The 22,266-nt window shown below is 46.9% G+C and overlaps 1 protein-coding gene across 1 annotated transcript in view; it reads left to right on the top strand.

Annotated features, from left to right (window-relative positions):
- Positions 1 to 1,519: 1,519 nt before the first annotated feature.
- Dnajc16 (DnaJ heat shock protein family (Hsp40) member C16) overlaps positions 1,520 to 22,266 on the top strand; it is a 30,730-nt gene continuing 9,983 nt past the window's right edge. The window contains exons 1-9 of the mRNA XM_075946572.1: positions 1,520 to 1,864; positions 3,443 to 3,612; positions 8,023 to 8,089; positions 9,722 to 10,055; positions 15,206 to 15,390; positions 17,063 to 17,167; positions 17,788 to 17,946; positions 20,691 to 20,821; positions 21,724 to 21,907. Of these exons, the coding sequence (XP_075802687.1) occupies positions 3,461 to 3,612; positions 8,023 to 8,089; positions 9,722 to 10,055; positions 15,206 to 15,390; positions 17,063 to 17,167; positions 17,788 to 17,946; positions 20,691 to 20,821; positions 21,724 to 21,907 (1,317 nt within the window). The 5' untranslated portion in view covers positions 1,520 to 1,864; positions 3,443 to 3,460. The remainder of the gene's footprint in view (positions 1,865 to 3,442; positions 3,613 to 8,022; positions 8,090 to 9,721; positions 10,056 to 15,205; positions 15,391 to 17,062; positions 17,168 to 17,787; positions 17,947 to 20,690; positions 20,822 to 21,723; positions 21,908 to 22,266) is intronic.

Below are 22,266 nucleotides of genomic sequence, written 5' to 3'. Positions count from 1 at the left end.
CCACGTGACTTTCCATCCCGCCTCCCTCCCACCACCACCCCCTCCGCGTTCCTGCCACGCCCCCAGGACTCCCCTAGGGTTATAGGTTCTGCGGTTTTGATGCCTTGCGCCTTTCGTCAAAGCAGTTGTGGGATCTTCCCTCTGCCCCCTTGCACGTAGTGATTGCTCTACCAAAATTCACAACGACCCTACGTCTACAGACACTCAAAAAGGTCACCTACTTACTGGCAAGAAGAAAGCCATGTGTAGAGGTCTGGCCCACATTCAAGACCTTTGCTGCTGGTGGCTTTTCTGTAAAGCCCCATCCTTGCGGCTAATAAAACCTCCTTGCCCACTACTCCCGGTGTCGCTTTGGACTATCGTGACTCACACAGTGAAGCCCACACAGACTTCCATCTCCCTCTCCTCTCCTTCTCTCCCTACAGCCTCCTTCAGAGAAACAGGAATCTAGTCCTCATTTCTTCCAGTTTCGTCCCGCTCATTTCACGTATCAAAAGTAATTTGAGCATTGTGCTTGCCACTTTATACTCCTTACGTTATTTGTGTTGTTTATCCCTGCCACATTCCCGACGGGAAAACAACAGCAACAAAAAGCCTAGCATGAATAACTCCATATTGGTCTGTTGGGGGCTAGTGCAGGAGCTCAACCCGAAATAACCAACTTCTTATAGGTCACTTGAGCAGCAAAACCTTGGGCACGGAATGCAAGTAGAGCTCTATCATTGAGTTTCACTTATGGACAGGGGGTGTGGAGGTGGAGTAGGTTTTAGCTTTACTTTTTTTTCCACTTATTTTGCAAATATTCAAATATTCATTGGTAGCTTGTGCATGCCAACGTCTGTTCAAACAGTGTTATAGCGCTGAACAAGACAGGTAAGAGACCCTTCCTATAGAACTGACATTCCTGGAAGAGCCAAGCGACAGACGATGTAGAATAAATAAACAGGATATAGCTGGCATGGTAGTGCACACCTTTAATCCCAGCACTCAGGAAGCACAAGCTTCTCTCTAAGATGGAGGCCTACCTGGTCCACTTGGCGAGTTCCAGATCAATCAGGGAAACACAATGAGACCCTGTCTCAAAAACAAACAACAAAACTAGCACGCAAGATTAAGTGATAAAAGCAAACAATTACATAAGATCTCAACACGAGGCATGGAATAGAAAATAAATCCCCAAGAGACTTCGGTGGCTGGCCCAAAAAAATTGTCAACCTTATTCACCAGACCCCTTTCCCAGGGCTTGCTTAAGTCCCATTCTAGAACATTATTGCGTTGATAAACAGAATTTGGGCAAGTCTTTGGTCCGCACTGAGTCTCAGTGCATGGAGAGATGGACTAGAAAGCATCCCTAAGGTCGGTTCAAACTCTGACGCTCTAGGATTCTATGAATAGGGTTAAAGTGAACTGGGACCAGCGACTGCGTCCCCGTCCTAGCAACGGTTGCTAGACGTAGGCCACCTTCTGGCCACCAGTGGAAACCCCTCCCCGGTTCCCGGAGGTCTTCTTGGCATCCCGTGATGCATAGCGACTCCGCCTCGCTAGAAGGCACGTTCTGGCCTCGCTGGTCAAGATCGAGCCTTCGGACCCTGCCGGAGAGCGCGCTCCGTTCCTATAGCAACCACGCCACATCCACGTGCCTACGGTGAAGGGCAGGGGCCAAAAAACTGGCCTAGTGCGCGGCCTAAACATGGTCTTATGAGTGCATTCGGAGTGCGGTGTCTTTAACTGTCACGTGACCGCCCGAGCCTGAGCCCCGCCTCTTTCTCCTCCCCAGGTGCTCCGGTGTGGACTGGAAGCGCCGGCCCCGGCGGATTCACTGGAGCACGGATCCTGCGGCCGGTTGGGCCGGTGCCCTTTCCCGGTAACTCCTTCCCGGCGTGACGCGCGGACGCGGCGGGGCCCGACAGGGCTCGGTGATCTCCCGTCAGCTCCTCCGCGTCCTCAGCCCGCGCTGGGCCCTGGGGGACCGGGGAGCCGACAGGAACCGGGGCGGCGCGGGAGGGGGCCGCCTCCCGGAAGGTCGCGACCCGAGCTGGCACCCGAGGCGAGCTTGGTCCTGCGAGGACCACCAGGGAGCCGCCGCCTCCTGCCTTTGGGGGACACCGATGGCTACCTGTTGGCCAGTGCGTCCGCTGCACTGAGGCCAGCCCCCCTGGAGCTGGAGAATGTCAGCCAAAGAACTTCCCCACCGCACCCAGGCCTTACCCACCTTACTCTTCCCGACCCTCGCCCGTGAATATCCTTCTAGGTGCTAGTGTTCAATCCTACCCTATCAGCAAGAACACAGGTTTAGGTCCTAGAGTGGTGATGGATAAGCACCCCCAGTCTAATCCCAAAGCCAGGTGAACTCAGAACAGGTTGTTCTAAGGGAAAAACTGGCCTGCTTGTCGATTTTACTTAGCATGGGTGCAGTTCTAAACAGCGACCCGCTGTCTGTGAAGACCCCCCCCCCCCCAACTTGCATTTGTCAAAATCCACCCTCCTGAACCTTAACACTGTGAGGTCAAGATCAATGGGATCCATGAAAACAGTGTATGGTATAAAAGATCATAGCCTGTATGTGTTCCCAGTACCACACCATCTCATTAACCAAGGTTATTCGAAAACCCACATAGAACTCAACCCCTCAGCTGGGTTGGAGTTTAAACATTTCAAAGTCATACCTATTCAGGTCTTTCCTGTTCGTTGTCTTTAAGCAGAAAACTAAATGTTTTCTTAACCACTTTTTCATATCTGAAGTTTCCATGGTCAATTGCTAACCGGATTAAAGAACAACTTCTCATTTTCTTGTTTAAATGAACATGGTGAAAAAATAATAGCAGTCTTACTGAACATTACTGAGCTCAGTTATTTTTAAGATGTTTTACATTCATTTTATTTAGTGCCCAGAAATGCCACAATGATCCCAGACTGTAATTTAGTACATGATAAATCGCATGATGAATTTATGAGTTTATTTACTCAGTGAGCTACTCTGAAGCCATTAATTTTAACTTTATTGTCAGGATAGATGAAATTGTGCATTTGAGATGTAGTTTCTTGGTTATCCTTAATATATTCTCACAGTTGCTACTTATTTTAGCTCATTCATTTTCAGTGTTTTGTTTTGTTTTGTTTTTCAAGAGAGGGTTTCTCGATACGTTCCTGACTATCCTGGAACTCTCTCTGTAGACCAGACTAGCCTTCAGCTCAGATATCTCCCTGTCTCTGCCTCCTGGGTGCTAGGATTAAAGGTGTGCGGCCACCACTGCTCAGCTTGTTTCTGGATTTTTTGTTTGTTTGTTTGTTTTTAAGATCTGGTCAGCTAGATTGACACCGTCCCATTTTTTAAAAGTCTTTTTAAATTCTTACCATTATCTTTATCTCTTCACCTAAAAAAAAAGCAAGGCCGTCCAGGTTTCTGTCTCTGGAACTTACAGCTGCCTCTTAATCATTTCAGCTCTGGGAAGAAAGAGAGATGGAGGTTTCCTGGCGGTTCTGGATAGTTCTCTTTCTGACCCTGCAGGGTCTGTCCGCATTGGATTTTGACCCATACCGAGTCCTGGGGGTCAGCCGCACCGCCAGTCAGGCTGACATTAAAAAGGCGTATAAGAAGCTCGCCCGGGAATGGTATGTGAAATCAAGAACGGAAGTTTAACATATGCTAAGCAGTCAGCAGGTGGTTTGTCTGTGTCTATGTTCAGCAGACGTAGTTGTCTATAGTGTTGGTGTTCAGCTAGCGACCCATGTTCTGTCAGTGCTAGTAATCACAGAGCTTGTGCTTACTTTGACACACACCCTTCAAGAATGTTATGGCTTAGAGTCCTGTTAGGATATTATGTAATGTTAAAGTAAGATGTAACTTTGAAACCAGGGGTAGTGGTGCACCACGTTAATCCCAGCTCTTAGCGGTAGAGATAGGCAGATCTTTGTGAGTTCGAGGCCAGCATGGTCTACAGAGTGAGTTCCAGGACAGCCAGGGCTACGTAACCCTGTCTCAGAAAAAAAAGAAAGAGAGAAAGAAGAAAAAAAAAAAAAAACAAGAAAGATAGTAACTTTGATTTAAAAAAAAAGTAGTTGGGGCAACCCTTGAGCTGATAGTTCTGGGTTCTGTTAGAAGCAGAATGAGCAAGCCACTAAACAGCACTTCTAGATGGCCTCTGCATCAACTCTTGCCTCCATGTTCCTGCCCTGCTTGAGTTCCTGTGCTGAGTTCTGTGGAAGAAGTGAAATAAACCCTTCCTTCCTCTTGAGGAAAAAAAAAAGTAATCAAACTGGACATGGTACCCTACACTTATGATCCCAGCACTTGGGAGGCAGAGGCAGGAGCCTCACCCACTCTGAGTTCAAGTCCACTAGAACAAATGAATCAGGAAAGGGAAGAAACCGACAGTGATGTGATCAGCAGCCGTGCGCTGCCCTTCCTGTCACGTGATATTTATAGTAATTTTGTTGGTTTGGTTTGGTTTTTCTGAGACAAGGTCTCTCCTTTATTTTTTTTAAAAAATGTCTTCTTTTTTTATATTTTATTTATTTATTATGTATACAATATTCTGTCTGTGTGTCTGCCTGCAGGCCAGAAGAGGGCACCATACCTCATTACAGATGGTTGTGAGCCACCATGTGGTTGCTGGGAATTGAACTCAGGACCTATGGAAGAGCAGGCCATGCTCTTAACCACTGAACCATCTCTCCAGCCCCCGGTCTCTCCTTTTTTAAAAAATATTATTTTGAATTCTGTGTATATATCAGAAGAGGCTGCCAAGTACCTGGAGCTGTGAGTTGCTGATGTGGGTGCAGGAACTGAACTCAGGTCCTCTGCCTCTGTGAGAGCAGCAATTGCTCTTAACCACTGAGCCATCCCTCCAGCTCCATAAAGCAGTTCTTAATAGGTATAAGTGCTACAGGAAACATTATACAGTTCTGTTCTCTAAATCTCTAAGCTATAGAAAAGTTTAGAATAAGTACTTTGGCCTCCAATTTTAAGAGGAGATTCGAGAACCAAGTGTAATTACTTTAAAAAAAATAAAATCTTAAAGAGAGCTATCAGATTTTTTTAGGGGGGGTGGGGAGACAGGGATCTTTCTATATAGCCTGTCTGGCCTAGATCTTGCTGTGTAGACCAGGCTGGCCCTGAACTCACAGGGATCCCCTGCCTCTTGAGTGTTATGTGTACTCATGAGAACTATCAGTTTTATCTGTTGTTTTCAGGATTATCATTAGCAGAGAAGCAATAAGTGTGAAACTTTCTGAGGCAAACCTCTCTGAGGACAGCTTCAGCCCAGCCCAAGAGTCACAAGTGCTAAGCAGTTGCAGAGAGAGTGACGGGCATGGTGTTTCTGAGCACCTACTGCATGGTCACCTCTGGGTTCTGTGTCTCATGGCCCCCGTTTGATTAGCCCGTGAAAGAGGTGTTTGAACCCCATAGACAAATGGAAAGGTCAAAGCTCAGAGTTGGTAAGCCTGTATTGCCTTTGACTTTGTGATCATTTGCCCATCTGTGCATGAGTAAAGTTGAGCACGTTAGAGCTTTGGCGGCAAGGAGTGTCCAGTTGGGCAGCCACAAAGCTGCCCGAAGCGGATGAGTCTGTAATCAGGCCTGGCTCTGGCTGGCACCATTTTTCCTCACTAAACAGATTTAGCTTAATTTTAAACTAGTTGTGGTAAAGGTCAAAGGTCGTTTATAATGTTCTGAACATGTATTTGGGACTATATTCATATCGTGAGGACTCTAGAATTGGATGCTGAGAGCAAAGCGCGTTGTCCACTAATGCATGGCCTCTTTCCAGCAATTCTCTGCCAAACTGGCTTTTAGTAATATTTCAGGGCCATGCCTCGCTGTACTTAAAGCAAAATTGACAACCCGCGGTTATTTCAGAAATAGCAGCCTCTGGATGGGATGTCTAGCCTTGGCTGGACAGAATGGTGGCCTAAGGAAGTGGGACCTCCTGCAAGAATGCCTTGTGCTGTAAAAGGTGTTGTGTCCCTTCTTCCTGCTGGAGTCTCCTGGAATAATTCATGGCCGTACAAATGAACAGTGCTGGCTCTGTGCATTGAAATTGTATTTTACCTGCGTGTTTGTACCATCCTCCTGTTCTCCGCCGTTTGGGCCCTGGCAGTGTTTTCTCACTTTATTCTGTGTCCCCTCTAGATGGTTTCATAGAAACACTGAAAGTGGCGTCATGGCCCCACTTCACTCCAGAATAACTTGAGGAAGAGGGAAATGGTTTCATAGCAACACCAAAAGTGCCCTTATGGCCCCATTTGACTTCTAGAAGGAGCCTAGGCAGGGGAAGTGGTTAGCAGTCGACTATATTTTGCCAGGTGCTTTACTAAGTATTTCTTAGACCTCACAAAAATTGTTACTTGCTTTGTGAAACCATGTAAAATGACTTTTTTCTGTCAGGAAAACCATATTCTCACCCAAGAATTGTATTATCATGAGCACTTTTATTTGCCATCCGTGTTAGCAGAGTACCAAGGCCCCCAGGAAAAGCAGATTGGCGGAACATGGTTCGCTCAGCCAAGGCGCATCAAATCTGCCTCATTCTTGGCCGAAATTACTTCTTCCCGTCGTCATTTTATTCCTTTAGAGGTCATGCTGACAGTCGCTTGAGCCCATGTGCAGTACTGTCTTCACTATGAAACGGAAAGTTTGCCTGGCGTGAGGCAGCTCGTGAGTCTGTCTCACTCCCTGAACTCAACAGTGGACAGTGCTCCCCTCAGGCTGAACTTTCCTGCTCCAAGTACTTGCAACTTTGAGAGGTCCCCCGCCTTCAGGAAAGCACTCTCTATCAGTGCAGACTGCCTTCTGAGGGTCTCAGTTAACCTGTCCTGTCCAGCTGCCTCCGACACTGCCTCGGCCTCATGCAAAGCCCCTCCTCCCCTTCCTGTCCTGGACAGCTCCTTATAGCTCCTTGAGTCTCCTCATGTCAAGTCATTATTTGCAGGCTCGCACAGCTCTGTCCACTCATCCTCGAACCAGAGTCTGAGCATTAAAAGCCTTTTATTCTGGTCAACCAGAAACATGCTTTGGAGCCCCCATCCCATCCCCTTAAGTCCTGCTGTTTCCGGTGTGCCTACCTTGCATTGACTTTTTAACCTCAGTAATATTTATGCAAGGACTCAGTGGGTAAGGGCAGAGTGGTATCCAAATTCCAGTCACTTGAGCTGGCATTGGCAGCACACACCTTTAATTCCAGCACTCAGGAGGCAGAGACAGGTGGATCTCTGTGAGTTTTGAGGTCAGCCTGGTCTGCAGAGTGAGTTCCAGGACAGCCAGGACTGTTTCACAGAGAAACCCTTGTTTCGAAATAAGAAAAAGAAAGAAAGAAAGGAAGGAAAGGAAAGGAAAGGAAATAGAAGAATATGGGGTATAAAGCACTCACATTCCTGCTCGAATAAGCTGATTGAATTGTAGATGATTTATTCAGTACTTTTGATGTGTTCTGAGCCTTTTCCACTTCTCTGTGAGTTGTTTTTCTTCTCAGAATGTTTGCTAGAAGAAATTTCTTAAGACTAGTGGATGTGATTATATAAAGAGTGAATGGGTCCAGGCTTGGTGGCTCACGCCCTTAATTCCAGTACTTGGCGGGGGTGGTGGAGCAGAAGCAGGTGATCTCAGTGAGTTTGAGGTCAGCTTGGTCCACCAAGAGAGTTCCAGGACTGCTAGGGCTACATAGAGGGACCCTGTCGCAAAACAACAGCAAAGAATAAATGGGGCTGGGTATGGTCGAACAGGCCTGAGATCCCTGCTGTCACAGTGCTGAGGAATGAAGATGAGGGTGCAGATGTGTCTCCTCGGGAGCATGCTGCAGGGCTCTCTGGCGCTTTGAAAGTGTGCCCAGCTGGAGCATCTTAAGAGAAAATTGCCTGAGTTAAAGTTGCATTTTTTTATGCTCATGTGAAGCAGCTGATTGTTTCTACGTTAGGAAGCAGTGCTAAGCAAACCACCTTCCCTCGCTAGTGATGAGCTGTGTATGTAAGGTGATAAAATGATCATGTGTGAACAGTTCTCACTGTCTGCCGTCTGCGTTTCAGGCATCCTGACAAAAACAAGGACCCTGGTGCCGAGGACAAGTTCATTCAGATCAGCAAGGCCTATGAGGTACCGTGTCAGACACTCCATTGCCTCCATTAGTGCCTAAAAATGGGGTGGAGGGACTGGGGAGATGGCTCAGCATCTCAACCATGTAAGCAGGAGGTCCAAAGTTTGCATCTGCAGAACCCACACAAAGGCCTGATGGGCTTAGCAGGCCATCTGCAGTTTTAGTGCTCAGAAGGCTGAGAAAGGATTCCCAGGGCAGCTGGCCAGCTAGGCTCTCCTGTGCTGAGAGCTCTGGGTTCAGTTGAGAGACTCTGTCTGAGTGAGTAAGGCAGAAAAGGGCATCAGCTTTGGCCTTCCTCAGCCCATGTGTGCACACACATGCAAACAGAAATGCAAACACATACACAGAACGAAACAAAAGAAACACAGGTGGGCACGTTCCCCACACCTGATCCGGTCTCCTCATGATAGAGAAAGTGGCTTTGTCCCCCGCCCACCACCACCATGTTGAAGCAGGTGCCTGAACATTTCAGCCCCTGGAAAACCTGACCCACTTTGAAAGCTTTAATTAGAATTGTGCAATTACTCAGGATAGATGTCTGCTGTGATTGCAGAGTCACACACCAGTTTGCCTGGTTACACAAGGTTACAAATAACTTTAAAATACATGATTTTTGGTAAGTCTCCAACATGTCACCTTAAATAACATGGCCTAGAATACATGTAAACAGTGAGTCTCAGGCCACCTGATTTGTTGGGTAATGTGCTCTAGCCAGTAGTGCTTAGGCTGTATGAGTGACTCATCATCCTAAAACATTAGCAGATTGGAGTCTTCAAAGTTAGGTTTCAGTAAAACAAAGTCAGTGGTAAAATGGCTCGGTGGGTAAGGTTATACCTGCTACCAAGCCCAAAGACCTGTGTTCAATCCCCAGGACCCCAGTGCTGGAAAGAAAGAACTGACTCCTGCAAGTTGCCCTCTGACCTCCACACCTGTGTCCTGGCAGGCATTAGATAAGCGTAAATGCAAAAAGCTGAAGTCGGTTCATGCATGAGGCCCTGGGCTCTGCTCTTTGGTTACCTTTTAGTTGTCAAGCATACCATACCTTGGTCCAGATGACTTTAACTGCAAGGATACAGCCAGGGTAATATTCTGTGATGGATCCTGGTGATGTCATTGTCGGGTCTTATTTGTTACTTCTTTACTAGTACTTACTGAGATTGGCGGCCTTAATATCAGCATGAGTGTGGAGAGCTCAACAAATGAAATTTGAGGTTCTAATGTTTCTATTCGGAGGTTTTATGTGTGTGTGGTTTGTATTTTGTGAGCTTACATGTGTCACAGCATTCATGTAGTGCTCAGAGGAAAGCTTGCATGAGTTGGCTCTCCAGCCATATGGATTCTAGGGATGGTAAGGTCATAATCTCCTCTCTCCTTCCCTCCCGTGCCTCCTTGCTGGAGGTTGAACCCAGCATCCCTGTTATACATTTATTAGAAATGTACTTCTTCTGTCTTTCAGGCTGCTTATAGAGAAGTCACGTGGGGCTGGGGTGTGGCTCAGCGTAAAGGGTTTGCCAAGTGTGCCCAAGGCCTGACTTCAGTCAGGCCTCAGTCCGGAAAGAAGAGAAGAGAAAGGAAAGTACTTTGATAAACCACTTCCTCCTTTAGACTCCTTGTCATCTTCTTGCTTATAGATTCTCTCCAATGAGGAGAAGAGGACGAACTATGACCAATATGGTGACGCTGGTGAGAACCAGGGCTACCAGAAGCAGCAGCGCGAGTATCGCTTCCGCCACTTCCATGAGAACTTTTATTTCGATGAGTCGTTTTTCCACTTCCCTTTCAATTCGGAGCGGCGGGACTCCATCGATGAGAAGTACTTGTTGCACTTTTCACACTACGTGAATGAAGTGGTTCCCGATAGCTTCAAGAAACCCTACCTCATTAAGATTACCTCGGATTGGTGCTTTAGCTGTATCCATATCGAGCCTGTCTGGAAAGAAGTGGTCCAGGAATTGGAAGGACTGGGTAAGTCGTTTCCTTTTTAGGATACGTTTATACAGGAGGTGACGCTTGTCATGCTTTTCTTTTCTTTTTAAGACTTGTGTGTTTTGTATGTATGAGTGTTCACCCACATGTATGTGTGTGCATTACATGCACACAGTGAACATGGAGACCAGAAGAGGGTGTTAAATCTTCTGGAACTGGAGCCAGAGGTCGTTGTGAGCTGCCCTGTGTGCACTGGGAACTGAAGCCAGGTCCTCTGCAAGAGCAGCCAGTGCCCTTAACCCCAGAGCCATCTCCCCGCCCACCATTCTTAAATTTGGTGGGCTGTTGGAGAAAGGGAATCATCGGTGTACTTTCTTTTCCCAAGCCCAGAATGATTGATTTTTGAAGGATGTTTATGGAAAAGGAGATGTAGAAGCTACTTTTCTTTTTATTTATTTATTTGGTTTTTTTTTTTAAGACAGGGTTTCTCTGAAGCTTTGGAGCCTGTCCTGGAGCTAGCTCTTGTAGACCAGGCTGGCCTCAAACTCACAGAGATCCACCTGCCTCTGCCTCCCGAGTGCTGGAATTAAAGGCGTGTGCCACCACCGCCTGGCCACTCTTTTTATTTTTTAAATGTGTATGAATGTTTTGCCTGTACATATTTCTGTTCCCCGCTTGGATGCCTGGTCCCTGAGGAGACCAGAAGAGGGTGTCAGAGCCCCTGGAACTTCAGTTACAGAAGGTTGTGAGCCTTCATGTGGGTGCTGGGAATCAAGCCCAGGTCCTCTGCTAGAGCATCAACACTCTTACCCACCAAGCCATGTCTCCAATCTCTGATTTCCTAAAGGCATACACCACCATGCCAGACTCTTTTTATTATTATTACTGTTATTGTTGTTGTTTATTTGGGCAGCAGGGGAGAAGGCTGGTGCCATGGTGCTCATAGGGAGGTCAAAGGACAACTTTGAACAGTCAGTTCTCTCTTTCTACCTTTATGTGGACCCTGAGGACTCAACTCAAGTTGGCAGTGTTACATAGCAAGCGCCTTTATTACTCACCCATCTTGCTGGCCCACCACTGTCCTTTGCCTGATTGATTTAAAGCTTTATCTACGTAGTATCCAAGTCTCTCATTAGAAAGGGCAACTAGCTGAATGTCTCCACCCTAGTGCAGGGGCTGATAATAAAGCCAAACTAATTTCCGGCCCATAAGCTCAGGAACCAAAGGCTAGGACTGCTCCGAGCAGTCCTTACAATGGTGAGGATCACTTATGAGAGGTCCGAAAAGGAAAAAAAAAAAAAAAACAAAAAATTCGAACAGTGTGAAAGGACCACTCTTAAGTGGCCCAAAAAGAGAAAACAAAAAAATCTGAACAGCGTGAGGATCACTCTGAGTGGTCTGGTCACGTTTTTAGCTATGGGAAGCAACCAGAGGTGAATGTGAGCAAAAGCTGACTTGGGGAAGGGAACCTTACCATTTGCAGCGATGGAGCAGGCAGAGAATGTGTCCTCAGCCGGCCCGCCCATGGACTGGAGGGAACACCAAGAGAGCCTGGGCGAGTCACTCAACCAATGTTATTCTATTTTAAGATACGGTGTGGGGTCCCACAGCCTGTCCCACAGGGGCCCAAGGTCTAGGCGGGTCCTGTTTGCAGGGGGTGTGCGGGGCTTGTCTCTTAAAGGGACAGGGTACCCAGGTGACAGGCAGGGACCCAGATCATAACATTCAGTATGCTCAGGACCCTGGGTGCAGTCACCTGGAACCACTGTGCTGGAAACAGTAAGCTATGGAGAAAGAGAAAGTGAGTGGGATTCAAGGAATGCTGGGAGGGGTGGGGGACGACACACGGACACAACACAGTTTTAATATGGGCTGATGTAAACCTTCTGAGAAGGACTTGAAGTCAATGAAGGTGTTAGCTATAGAGACACCATTGGGCCAGGGCCAGGGCCAAGACCCCAAAACTGTAGCATCCTTGATTAGTCTAGGCTGGAGCAAGCTAAGAACAAGGAGATGGAACCTGGGACCATATCATGAGTCCATTGTCCTTTTGTAGACTGTGGTTTGATTCCAAGAAGAGGGAGTAGGTCTTTGCAGGGTTTAGACAGAGGCGTGGTGTGATTCACGTAAAAGGAACAATCTGGTGATTATGTTAAGAACAGGAAAGACCACTTTGGAGGCCATTGTAGCTGCCAACCAAGAGGGATGAAGAAGCTATGTGCTGTGGTGCACACCTGTGATCCATGCACCTGAGGAGCCAGAGGCAAGAAGATAGGGTGTTCGGGTCAGCCTTGGTTACAAACTGAGGTGGAAAGAGGGGGTAGAGGAATGCTGCCTTGGCATCTTCTGAAGAGAGACCCAGGAAGCTGGCTGGAAGATTCGATGTGGGTGTAAGGGATGACAAGGGTGGCTGTGTGGTGGGAGAAATGGAGCTGCCATGTTTGCAGTGGTGGAGGCAGTGGTGGAGCTCTGTGGGAGGAGACCAGTTTGGTTTCAGGTGTTTGACACTCAAGTCTCCCAGACACCCCAAAAATGTCTCCTTTCTGCCTGTTAATCTTGCACTTAAGAGTAGCTGGCCCTAGCCGGGTGATGGAGGCGCATGCCTTTAATCCCAGCACTCGGGAGGCAGAGGCAGGCAGATCTCTGTGAGTTCGAGGCCAGCCTGGTCTACAAGAGCTAGTTCCAGGACTGGCTCCAAAGCTACAGAGAAACCCTGTCTCGAAAAACTTAAAAAAAAAAAAAAAAAAGAGTAGCTGGTCCTTCAGATAATATGGTTAAATGAAAGAACAAGAGAAGACAGGTGTTAAGCGAAACAAGTGTTAGGTGAAAAAGATTACCCTGCATAAACCTTATTATTGCTATTCGCCTGTTTGGTTGTCTTTTCTTATTTTGTAGGTGTATTTGTGTCTAACTTGTGTATGTGAAATTCCAGAGCATGTGTGGAGTGGGCAGAGAACAAATTCTGGAAATCAGTTCTTGCTCCACACCTTGTTTTAAGGCAAGGTCTCTCTTGGTCCCACCATGCTGTGCTCCAGGATAGCTGGCCCATAGGGGTCTTGCTTCCAGTACTTTCCCTACGTGCTACAGATCTGAACTCGTCACTAGGCTTATGTGGCAAGCTTTATTACCCACCAAGCCATCTCTTGGCACCTTCTTTCTTGATAAAGAATTTGTAGCCGTGCTGGTGACACACACCTTAAGTTCCAGCATTCAGGAGGCAGAGACAGGGAGGTCAATTTGAGGCCATCCTGCTCTACATATAAATTTTAGGCCAGCTAAGGCTACATAGTAAGGCCATGTCTCAAAAAAAGAAAAAAAAATTGTATTCTTAGAATTCTTTCAAATTATTATCTTATATTAATAGGTATTTTTCCTGCATGTATATCTGGGTTTTATTTTTTATTTATTTGAAAAAGGTTGTCAAGGTTTGAATAAGAACGTCACACATTGACAGACAATGGTGGTGCACGCCATTAATCCTAGCACTCGGGAAGCAGAGGCAGGCGGAACTCTGCAAGTTTGAGGCCAGCATGGTCTACAGAGCTAGTACTAACACAGTTAAGGCTACACAAAGACACACTGTTTCAAAAAAAAGAATGCCACCATAGGCTTATATATTTGAATACTTAGTCATCAGGAGTGACAATTAGGAACGATATAAGAAATACAGATTTTTGGGCTGGATTGGATTATTAGGAGTGGCCTTGCTGGAATAGGAGTAGCCTTGCTGGAATAGGCGTGACCTTGTTGGATGAAGTGTGTCACTTGTGGGTAGAGATTTCAAAAGGCCAACTCCAGCCCAGGGGCTCTCTTCCTGCTGCCTGGGGATCCAAATGTAAAACTCTCAACTGCTTCTCCAGTACCATGTCTGCTTGCATGCTGCCATGCTCCCTGCCATGACTACAGTGAACTAAACCTCTGTACTGTAAGCTAGCCCCGGTTATTTAAATACTTTCCTTGTATAGGAGTTGCTGTGTCGTGGTGTCTCTTCACAGCAACCGAATAGTGACTGAGATGCAGGGTCTCTCTCTATAGTCGTGGCTGGCATGGAACTTGACATGTAGACCAGGCTGGCCTCAGACTCAGTGCTGGGATTAAAGGTGTGTGCCATCACACACAGCCTAGTGTGTACATCTATGCACCACATGTGTACCTGGTGTCTGAGGAGGCCAGAGAGGGTGTCTGGTCCTCTGGAACTGGAGTAATAGACAGCTATGAGTCACCATGTGGATGCTGGGAATTGAACCTAGTTCCCAATGCAGCCAGTGCTCTTAACTTCTGAACCATCTCCCCAGCCCAAGAATCTGTATTTCTTTTTTTTTAAAAAAAATATTTATTTATTTATTATGTATACAATAGTCTGTCTGTGTGTATGTCTGCAGCCCAGAAGAGGGCACCAGACCTCATTACAGATGGTTGTGAGCCACCATGTGGTTGCCGGGAATTGAACTCAGGACCTTTGGAATTTGAAAGAGCAGGCAATGCTCTTAACCTCTGAGCCATCTCTCCAGCCCAAAAATCTGTATTTCTTATATTGTTCCTAATTGTGTTGGAGGGGGTACACATGCAACAGCAAGGATGTGGAGGTCAGAGACAGCACTGTGGAGGCGGTTAAGTAATGTGTATAAAAGGAAAATGTCTTCCCAGCAGTAAGATGTGCCCTTCTTCTGTTGATAAGTCATAGGCCATGGCGCTGGGTGGGACACTGTAGCTGAGTCATCAGCCCCTTAGCCTGTTCACACATGTTTGTTTATGGGTAGGAACATGGTGTACCAATTCTTCTCTCTCTTACATTTACTTAGTAAGTGTGCATGCATGTGTGTGTGTGTGTGTATGTGCCAAAAGTGTTCAAAGGTCAGAGAGCAACCTGCCAGAGTCAATTCTCCTTTTATCTTGTGGGTTCCAGGGATGGACCTCAGGCTTGGCAGCAAGTTCCTTTATTCCCTGATCCATCTCTCTGGCCCTCTTTTTTTCTTTTAAAGCATTTTCTCATGACCTGTTCCCAAAATTAGGAAAAATAGGCTTTTGATGTTCCGGTTTGCAACTGTTTGTAAATATTACCAGATTGTGGTGAAAGAATGCTAAACAAGCTATTAGAAAATTACCTACTCCAACCCAATTGGGTTTCACTTCCCACTGTAAAGGATTCTTCTCAGCAACACTTCATGGAGCTCTTCCATGCTTTTCAGGTGTGGGGATTGGTGTCGTCCATGCTGGCTATGAAAGACGCCTGGCCCATCACCTAGGAGCACACAGCACCCCCTCCATCCTAGGAATCATCAATGGGAAAATCTCCTTCTTCCACAATGCAGTGGTTCATGAGAACCTACGGCAGTTCGTGGAGAGTCTTCTTCCAGGGAACTTGGTGGAGAAGGTGAGTGTCCGCTGAGAACGGGCTGCCAGCCGGAACCTCCCAGTCTTCACTCTGGACAGCCAGGCATTTACTGTTTCCTAATCATATTGATAAAACCTGGGAGACTGAAGCAGGGCTACAGAGCCGAAGAAAGGTCACTCTATTAACAACCAGCTCACAAGTGTTATCCCAGGAGCCTGATCTCATGCCAGGGTCATGTTTCCTAAATAACAACACAGTTAGATCACGTGATAAGATTTATGGATCATGCATTTGTTCATGTGTGTGTATTTTTCTGTAAAAATACTCAAACCAGATTTCATTGAGAAAAGATGAATTACATTTGGTTTTTATATATTTAAGGATCACAGCTACCAAAACTACCAGACTCATTAAACCAAATATTACTTCTGGAACTTTAGAAGCTGCTGAGGAACCAGTGGTGGTGTCTTGCACCTTTAATCCCAGCACTTGGGAGGCAGAGGCAGGTGGCTCTGAGTTTGAGGCCATCCTGGTCTATATAGCAACTCTGAGTTTGAGATTAGTTTGGTCTACATAGCAAGTTCCAGGACAAGTTTTCTGCATAGAGAAAAAAAACAAAACAAAAAGTAAAATCTCAGTGAGAGCCAGAGCCAGCTCAGAAGGCAAAGGTGCTCCCTGCAAGTCTGACAACCTGAGCTGATGCCTGAGGACCCACATGGTGAAGGAGAGAACCCTCTCCTGCAGGTTGTCCTCTGACCAACACATGCATGCATAGCTCATGTACCTACATGTACACAAGGTAATTAAGTGTAATTTTGTTGTTGTTGTTGTTGTTATTTGAGACTTGGGTCCTCTTCTAGAGTTGCAAGAATCTCTCTCTAGCCATTTTTACAGGGCCTGTGCTACATTGCCTTCTGTAGGAGTACAACTCTGAAGGGCTGATGGTAATGCCCTGGGTTCAATCCCCAATGGTAGAAGAACCAAGTCACCCTGTAATGAAACAAAGACAAGACTCGGGTATAGCTGAATGGTAGAGCACTCACCTAGCCTGCAGAGGCTGTAGGTTCAATCCTCAGTACTCCTCCCAAAACAAACAGAAAAGGAACCAACTCCAGAAGTGATTATGATATGGTCAGTATTCTGTCACTCAGTGTGGTTATTGTAATCTGTAAGAGTTTATAAACAAACGGTAGCTATATCTCCATTCTTCTAGTGGTTTTGTCTAATTAAGACAAAACAATTAGTGACAAAGACAGGCAGATCTCTGTAAGTTTGAGGCCAGTGTGGTCTACATAGCAAGTTCTAGGACAGCCGGAGCTACATAGACCCTGTCTCAAAAAGACAAGATGATTAGTTATCTGCATTTTTTAAATAAACAACCTCTTTATACATATTTAATTGGTCTCCTGACAGCATTATAATACAGTTGTTAAGAATTAAGTATTGGGGCCATATAATTGCCTCAGCAGTTAAGAGCACTGGCTATTCTTCCAGAGGATCTGGATTCGGTTCCTAGCATCCACATGGCAGCTAACACCCATTGGAACTCTGGTTCCAGGGGATTTGATTTCCACTTCTGACCTTTGTGAGCACCAGATCTGTGTGTGGTACACATACATATATATATAGGCAAAACATTGATATACAAAAGAAAAATAAATCTTTTTTTAAAAATTAAATATGGCAACTAACCTTCTATTTCCAATTTAAGGTTACAAATAAAAATTACGTGCGATTCCTCTCTGGCTGGCAGCAGGAGAATAAGCCTCACGCCCTCCTGTTCGGCCAGACGCCGGCGGTGCCACTGATGTACAAGGTACTCTCCCCTACCTCATGTTCCTGTCCGGGAATCGTAGCCCGTTGCCTGCTTGTCTTTTGTATAATTACATATGGAGCATCTCTAATTTAAGAATCCCAAATCAGAAACTCTTGAACATCAACTCGATGTCACCCACCCCTGACCTCATGTTGCAGGTCATAGTCAAAACAAAAGCCCACAATTACCTTCATGCTGGGTGGATAAGATGTGTGGAGCATACAGACTGTTTTATGTTTAAGTTTGGTGCTATTCCCAAGAATACTTCATTGTGGATATGCTAATATTTCAAACTGGATAAGTCTGGACCATTTCTGGTCACAAGTGTTTCAGATAAGGCTGCTCAGTTTGTGGTAGTTTATAGACACACACACACAGGCAAAATTTCAGCATAATGATTATTTTGTTTTATCTCTTGAGGAAATTAGTTGTGTTTATCTTTGCTCGGTTTTTGTGCATAGAATAAATACCTGAAGTGAATGTTTGAGGCTGAGAAAGACCTCGCGGGGATCCATGTGCTGACAGCTCACCCCCACCATTGACATACCCAGAGCCCACTTGCTCTAGAAGCTGGATGCCTCACTGTCCACTTATTCCCTTCCTCTCCTGTGCCCTCACAGTTGACGGCTTTTGCGTACAAAGATTATGTGTCATTCGGTTACGTGTACATGGGCTTGAGAGGTGTGGAAGACATGACCAGGCAGTACAACATCAATGTCTATGCCCCTGCCGTGCTGATCTTTAAAGAGCACATCAACAAGCCTGCTGATGTCATCCAGGTATGTGAGAACCCCCTCCTGTCAAGACCGCCTTCACCGCACCTCAGCCTAGTGTGAACAAGCTTTATAGTCCCAGCAGGGAAGGATCATTCTCAACTACATAATAAGTCTGAGGCTAGCCTGAGCTACAATGAGACTTTGTCTCAAAGAAAGAGGAGGGAAAGGGAAGGGGTGGGTGGAAGTGTTCCCTGCCTAGCTTGGCCGCCTGAGTTCTCCCCTGGGTCCCCTGTGGTGGAAGGGGAAAACTAACACCTAGAGGTCATCCTTTGACCTCTGCATGTGCTCAGGCACACCCAGGCACTGCACTCAGGAATAAATCAGAGAAAGATAAAATTGAACAAAGCAGCAGAGAAAAGGAAGAACTCATTTGCCATTTCATTGTACTGATGCACTGAATTTTGCTGGTTATTTTATGTGACACAGTGATGTTTGGATTTAAAAAAAATCATTTTATCTCAAATGGCATATACCTGAAATTGCAGTGCTCTGACGGCTGAGGCAGGAGAATTGCTGGTTTGAGAAAAAAAGGTGTTTGTTGGTTTGGGGGAATTTGTTGTTGTTTTTTTTTTTTTTTTTTTGGTTTTTCGTGACAGAGTTTCTCTGTAGTTTTGGAGCTTGTCCTGGAACTAGCTCTTGTAGACCAGGTTGGCTTCGAACTTACAGAGAACTTACTCCTGCCTCTGCTTCCCAAGTGCTGGATTAAAGGCGTGTGCCACCACCGCCCACCTTAAAAGAGGATGTTTTATTTGCTCAGCGCACATTCTCTCTTGCCTGCTGGGTGGTGAATGTGGCGCTGGCTGGGCATCCGGAGCTGTTAGACTGTACCTAACGTGCTTCAGTCGGGGTGGATAGACCTAAAGGCGATCTCCAGTCTTGTAGAATAGCAGTGTGCCACACTGGAAATCAGGAAGGTTCGTCTGTGGGGCAGACCCAGATGGGAAATGGCTGATAGGGACCGGAGAGAATGAGTTCATCTTAGGTATGCTGAATTAGAGCTGTCTATAGCAAAGACTGGCGGAGCTGACCCTTACACAGGTGGACAGGGACAGCTTAGGAAAGACAGGAGAAAGCTGGGCTGGATGGAAGTGTTTAAAATCTCAGCACTTTGGAGGCGGAGAAAATGAGAATTCAGAGCTAACGTAGGCGGCAGTAGAAGGGTGCTGTTGCAGTAGCTTAGGTAGCTTGTTAGGTGCTTGCCTGGCAGACACAGAGCCCCAGATCGGACCCCAGCACTGCAGAGGCCAGGCGTGGTAGTGCCGGCCTGTGATCCCAGCACTCAGGAGGTAGAAGCAAGAGGAAGGAAGTTCAAGGACACCCTCACCTAGGGAATTCCAGGCCAGCCTGAGTTACTCAACACCCATCTCAAAATTCTTTAAAGAGGTAGGAGGGCAACAGATACAGCATGGAAGGTTGTGAGTGTGTCAGTGAGTGGTTGGTTTTTGAAGATTAAAACCTTTTTTAAATTTATATTTATTTATTTTTGTGTGTCTGTTCATACTCATGTATGTGTGGAGGTCATAGGACAGCTTTTGGAAGTCAGTTCTTTCCTTCCACCCTGTGGGTTTGGGGAATCAAACTCAGTTCGTAAGGCTTGGCAGTAAGCCCCCTTACCCACTGAGCCCTCTCACTGACCCAGAATCTACCTGTCAGTTCACCCTTCTTCATCCTTGTGAGACAGCATCTGTTACACTTTCTCTCTGCTGATAGAAGGAACACAGTTGGTTCTCAGGACTGACTTTGTATCATCCGGCAGCTTTGCAAATGTGTCGTTAGCGTTTGATAGGTACACTGTGGTCACCTGAGGCTGGTGGCGGTTTCGCTGCTCCTATGTCATGTCTGTCTTCTAAACCACACAACAGAGTGATCAGTGTGCAGTTTTGTGGTCTGCATCTTCATTCTTAGTAAGTGTGCAGAGGGCTGGGATGTCACTGAGTGGGATCGCTTTTCTAGAGCACACGAAGCCCCACGTCATCCGTCCTGGCACCACACAAAGTGTGTGCCTGAGATTCCAGCATTAGGAAGGTAGACGGGAGGATCAGCAGTCCACGAGCTGGGTGGGGAGTGGGGGATGGGTAGAGCGGCACATTGATGTAATTCTAGCCCAGAAGCAGACAGATCTTTGTGACTTGGAGGCCGTTTGTCTATATAGCAAATTCCAGGCCAGCCAAGGTGGATGGTAAGACCCTGTCTCAAAAAAAGAATAAGAGCTGCCACTGTTTGGGTATTTTGTTTCATTCATTTGACCAGTATTCTACCACTGAGCCACCTCCTTAGTCCCAGGATTTATTTTGAATTGTTAAGTTTGATACAGATCCTGAATGGAAATATATTAGTGTAAAATTCAAAGGCCGGGCGTGGTGGTGCACGCCTTTAATCCCAGCACTTGGGAGGCAGAGGCAGGCGGATCTCTGGGAGTTCGAGACCAGCCTGGTCTACAGAGCTAGTTCCAGGACAGGCTCCAAAGCCACAGAGAAACCCTGTCTCGAAAAACCAAAAAAAAAAAAAAAAAAAATTCAAATGATTGACTTCTCCGAGCTGTTGACGTAAATGGTATGCAGTCACGTAGTAGAAACCTCTTGATTTTCCCCTGAGCATGACCTAGCTGTATCATCACCTCCACCTGAGTTATCCATCATCTCCATACGTTTCTTGCCTGGTGATGTTGCCGTAGGCAGGGTCTTCATAGCTTGTGAGTAAAGCCCATTGGCAGTGTGAAGACTGAGTGCCTGTTGGTGTTTCTCCAGGCTCGAGGGCTGAAGAAGCAGGTCATTGAGGACTTCATCGCCCAGAACAAGTACCTGCTGGCAGCCCGGCTCACCAGCCAGAGGCTCTTCCATGAACTCTGCCCTGTGAAGCGGTCTCACCGACAGAGGAAGTACGAACTCTGGGCTCTCCTCCTCGCTGAAGTGGGAGGGAGCAGTGGTGTCTTCCTGCAGGGCAGTTCAACTATGGTGGGTGAGGTGCCTTAGTCTAGGGTACCCATGCCGAAATAGTAGCATGGGCCACCCTATCTAGCAGATACCTGGAGGACTAGTGGGATGACTCCGCAGGTACAGGCACTGGCTGTCAAGCCTGACCACCTGGGTTTGCTCTCTGAGATCATGTGACGGAAGGAGAGAATTGATCCACACGCCCCCAGACACATACATTTTCATCTGCCTGGCATCTCATTATTTTATCATGGCCACTCTTGAGCAGGCTCCCACATGTCCCGTAGGGTTTCTGCTCCCATCCGTTCCCTTATTCTTCTCTCTGTTCTCCACACATCTACCATAAATCTCTCCAAACCCAGGCCACATCAAGTTGCTCCACCCTCTTTTCCTCTCCCACAGCACTTCATTCAAGTCTGCTCAAACATCAGGTGGCATTTCCTGGTCTGCATGAGCGTGACTTCCGCCCCATACCAGCCTCTTCTGTCCTCTTTTTCTCACTGCACTTACCAGTGCTCATTATGTGTGTGTCCATGTGTCTGGTGTCTGTTTTCCCCACTAGAACAAGGTAGGGATGTTGCCTGCAAACTCAGTAAATGTTCGGAGAATAAATAAATGAACGCTGGGCTCCCATCAGAACCTTGCAGAGGCAGCCCCTTCAGAAGGAAGTTTGGTCACCTCTGCCCTAAGATAGATTCAGCCAGCCCTTCCTGGGAGAGGAAAACAGGACATAGGGCTTCTGAAAACTTCCTCACATAGACAGGTCTCCTCTTTCCTTAGCAGCCCTTGCCAGGCCTGACCCTGACCGGAGATTGGTTCTAGGACCTTCTCTCTTGTTCCTGTGCAGGTACTGTGTGGTTTTGCTGACTGCCGAGGCTAGCAAGCCAAGCAAACCCTTTGAAGCCTTCCTGTCATTCGCATTGGCAAACACTCAAGACACGGTGCGGTTCGTGCATGTCTATAGCAGCCGGCAGCAGGAGTTTGCCAGCACATTGCTACCAGACAGCGAGATGTTCCAAGGACAGTCAGGGGTAAGCCAGGGCCCCCCAACCCTCACCCACATCCCTCCTGTCTTGGGAGTGCTGAATACAGAGTGCAAACATCTGGAAACCTCTGAGACCAGACTGGAGTCTTAATCAAACCTTCATCTTTCACTTAGCCACATCCCCATGTGGGCCCCAGTCCTCCCTGGAAAGCAGCCTTCCTCTGGTCTGGCGCCATCCCAGCTGAGCCATCTCGGCCACTTGCCATGAGGGAAGGTTGAGGTGTGTCAGCCTTTCCCAACAACTTTTCCTAGGGTCAGGTGTGGAAGTGTAGAACTCTAGAGGCCCCGTTGTCCAACTCTCAGGCCCCTGCTAGCATGCTTGGAAACCTCTCTGTCCTCACATGC

This window comes from Microtus pennsylvanicus, chromosome 13 (assembly GCF_037038515.1).
Source record: "Microtus pennsylvanicus isolate mMicPen1 chromosome 13, mMicPen1.hap1, whole genome shotgun sequence".
In the NCBI taxonomy this organism is placed as follows: Eukaryota; Metazoa; Chordata; class Mammalia; order Rodentia; family Cricetidae; genus Microtus; species Microtus pennsylvanicus.
Note: the sequence above shows the minus strand (reverse complement) of the source record. Positions and strands in the feature narration are given on the sequence as shown.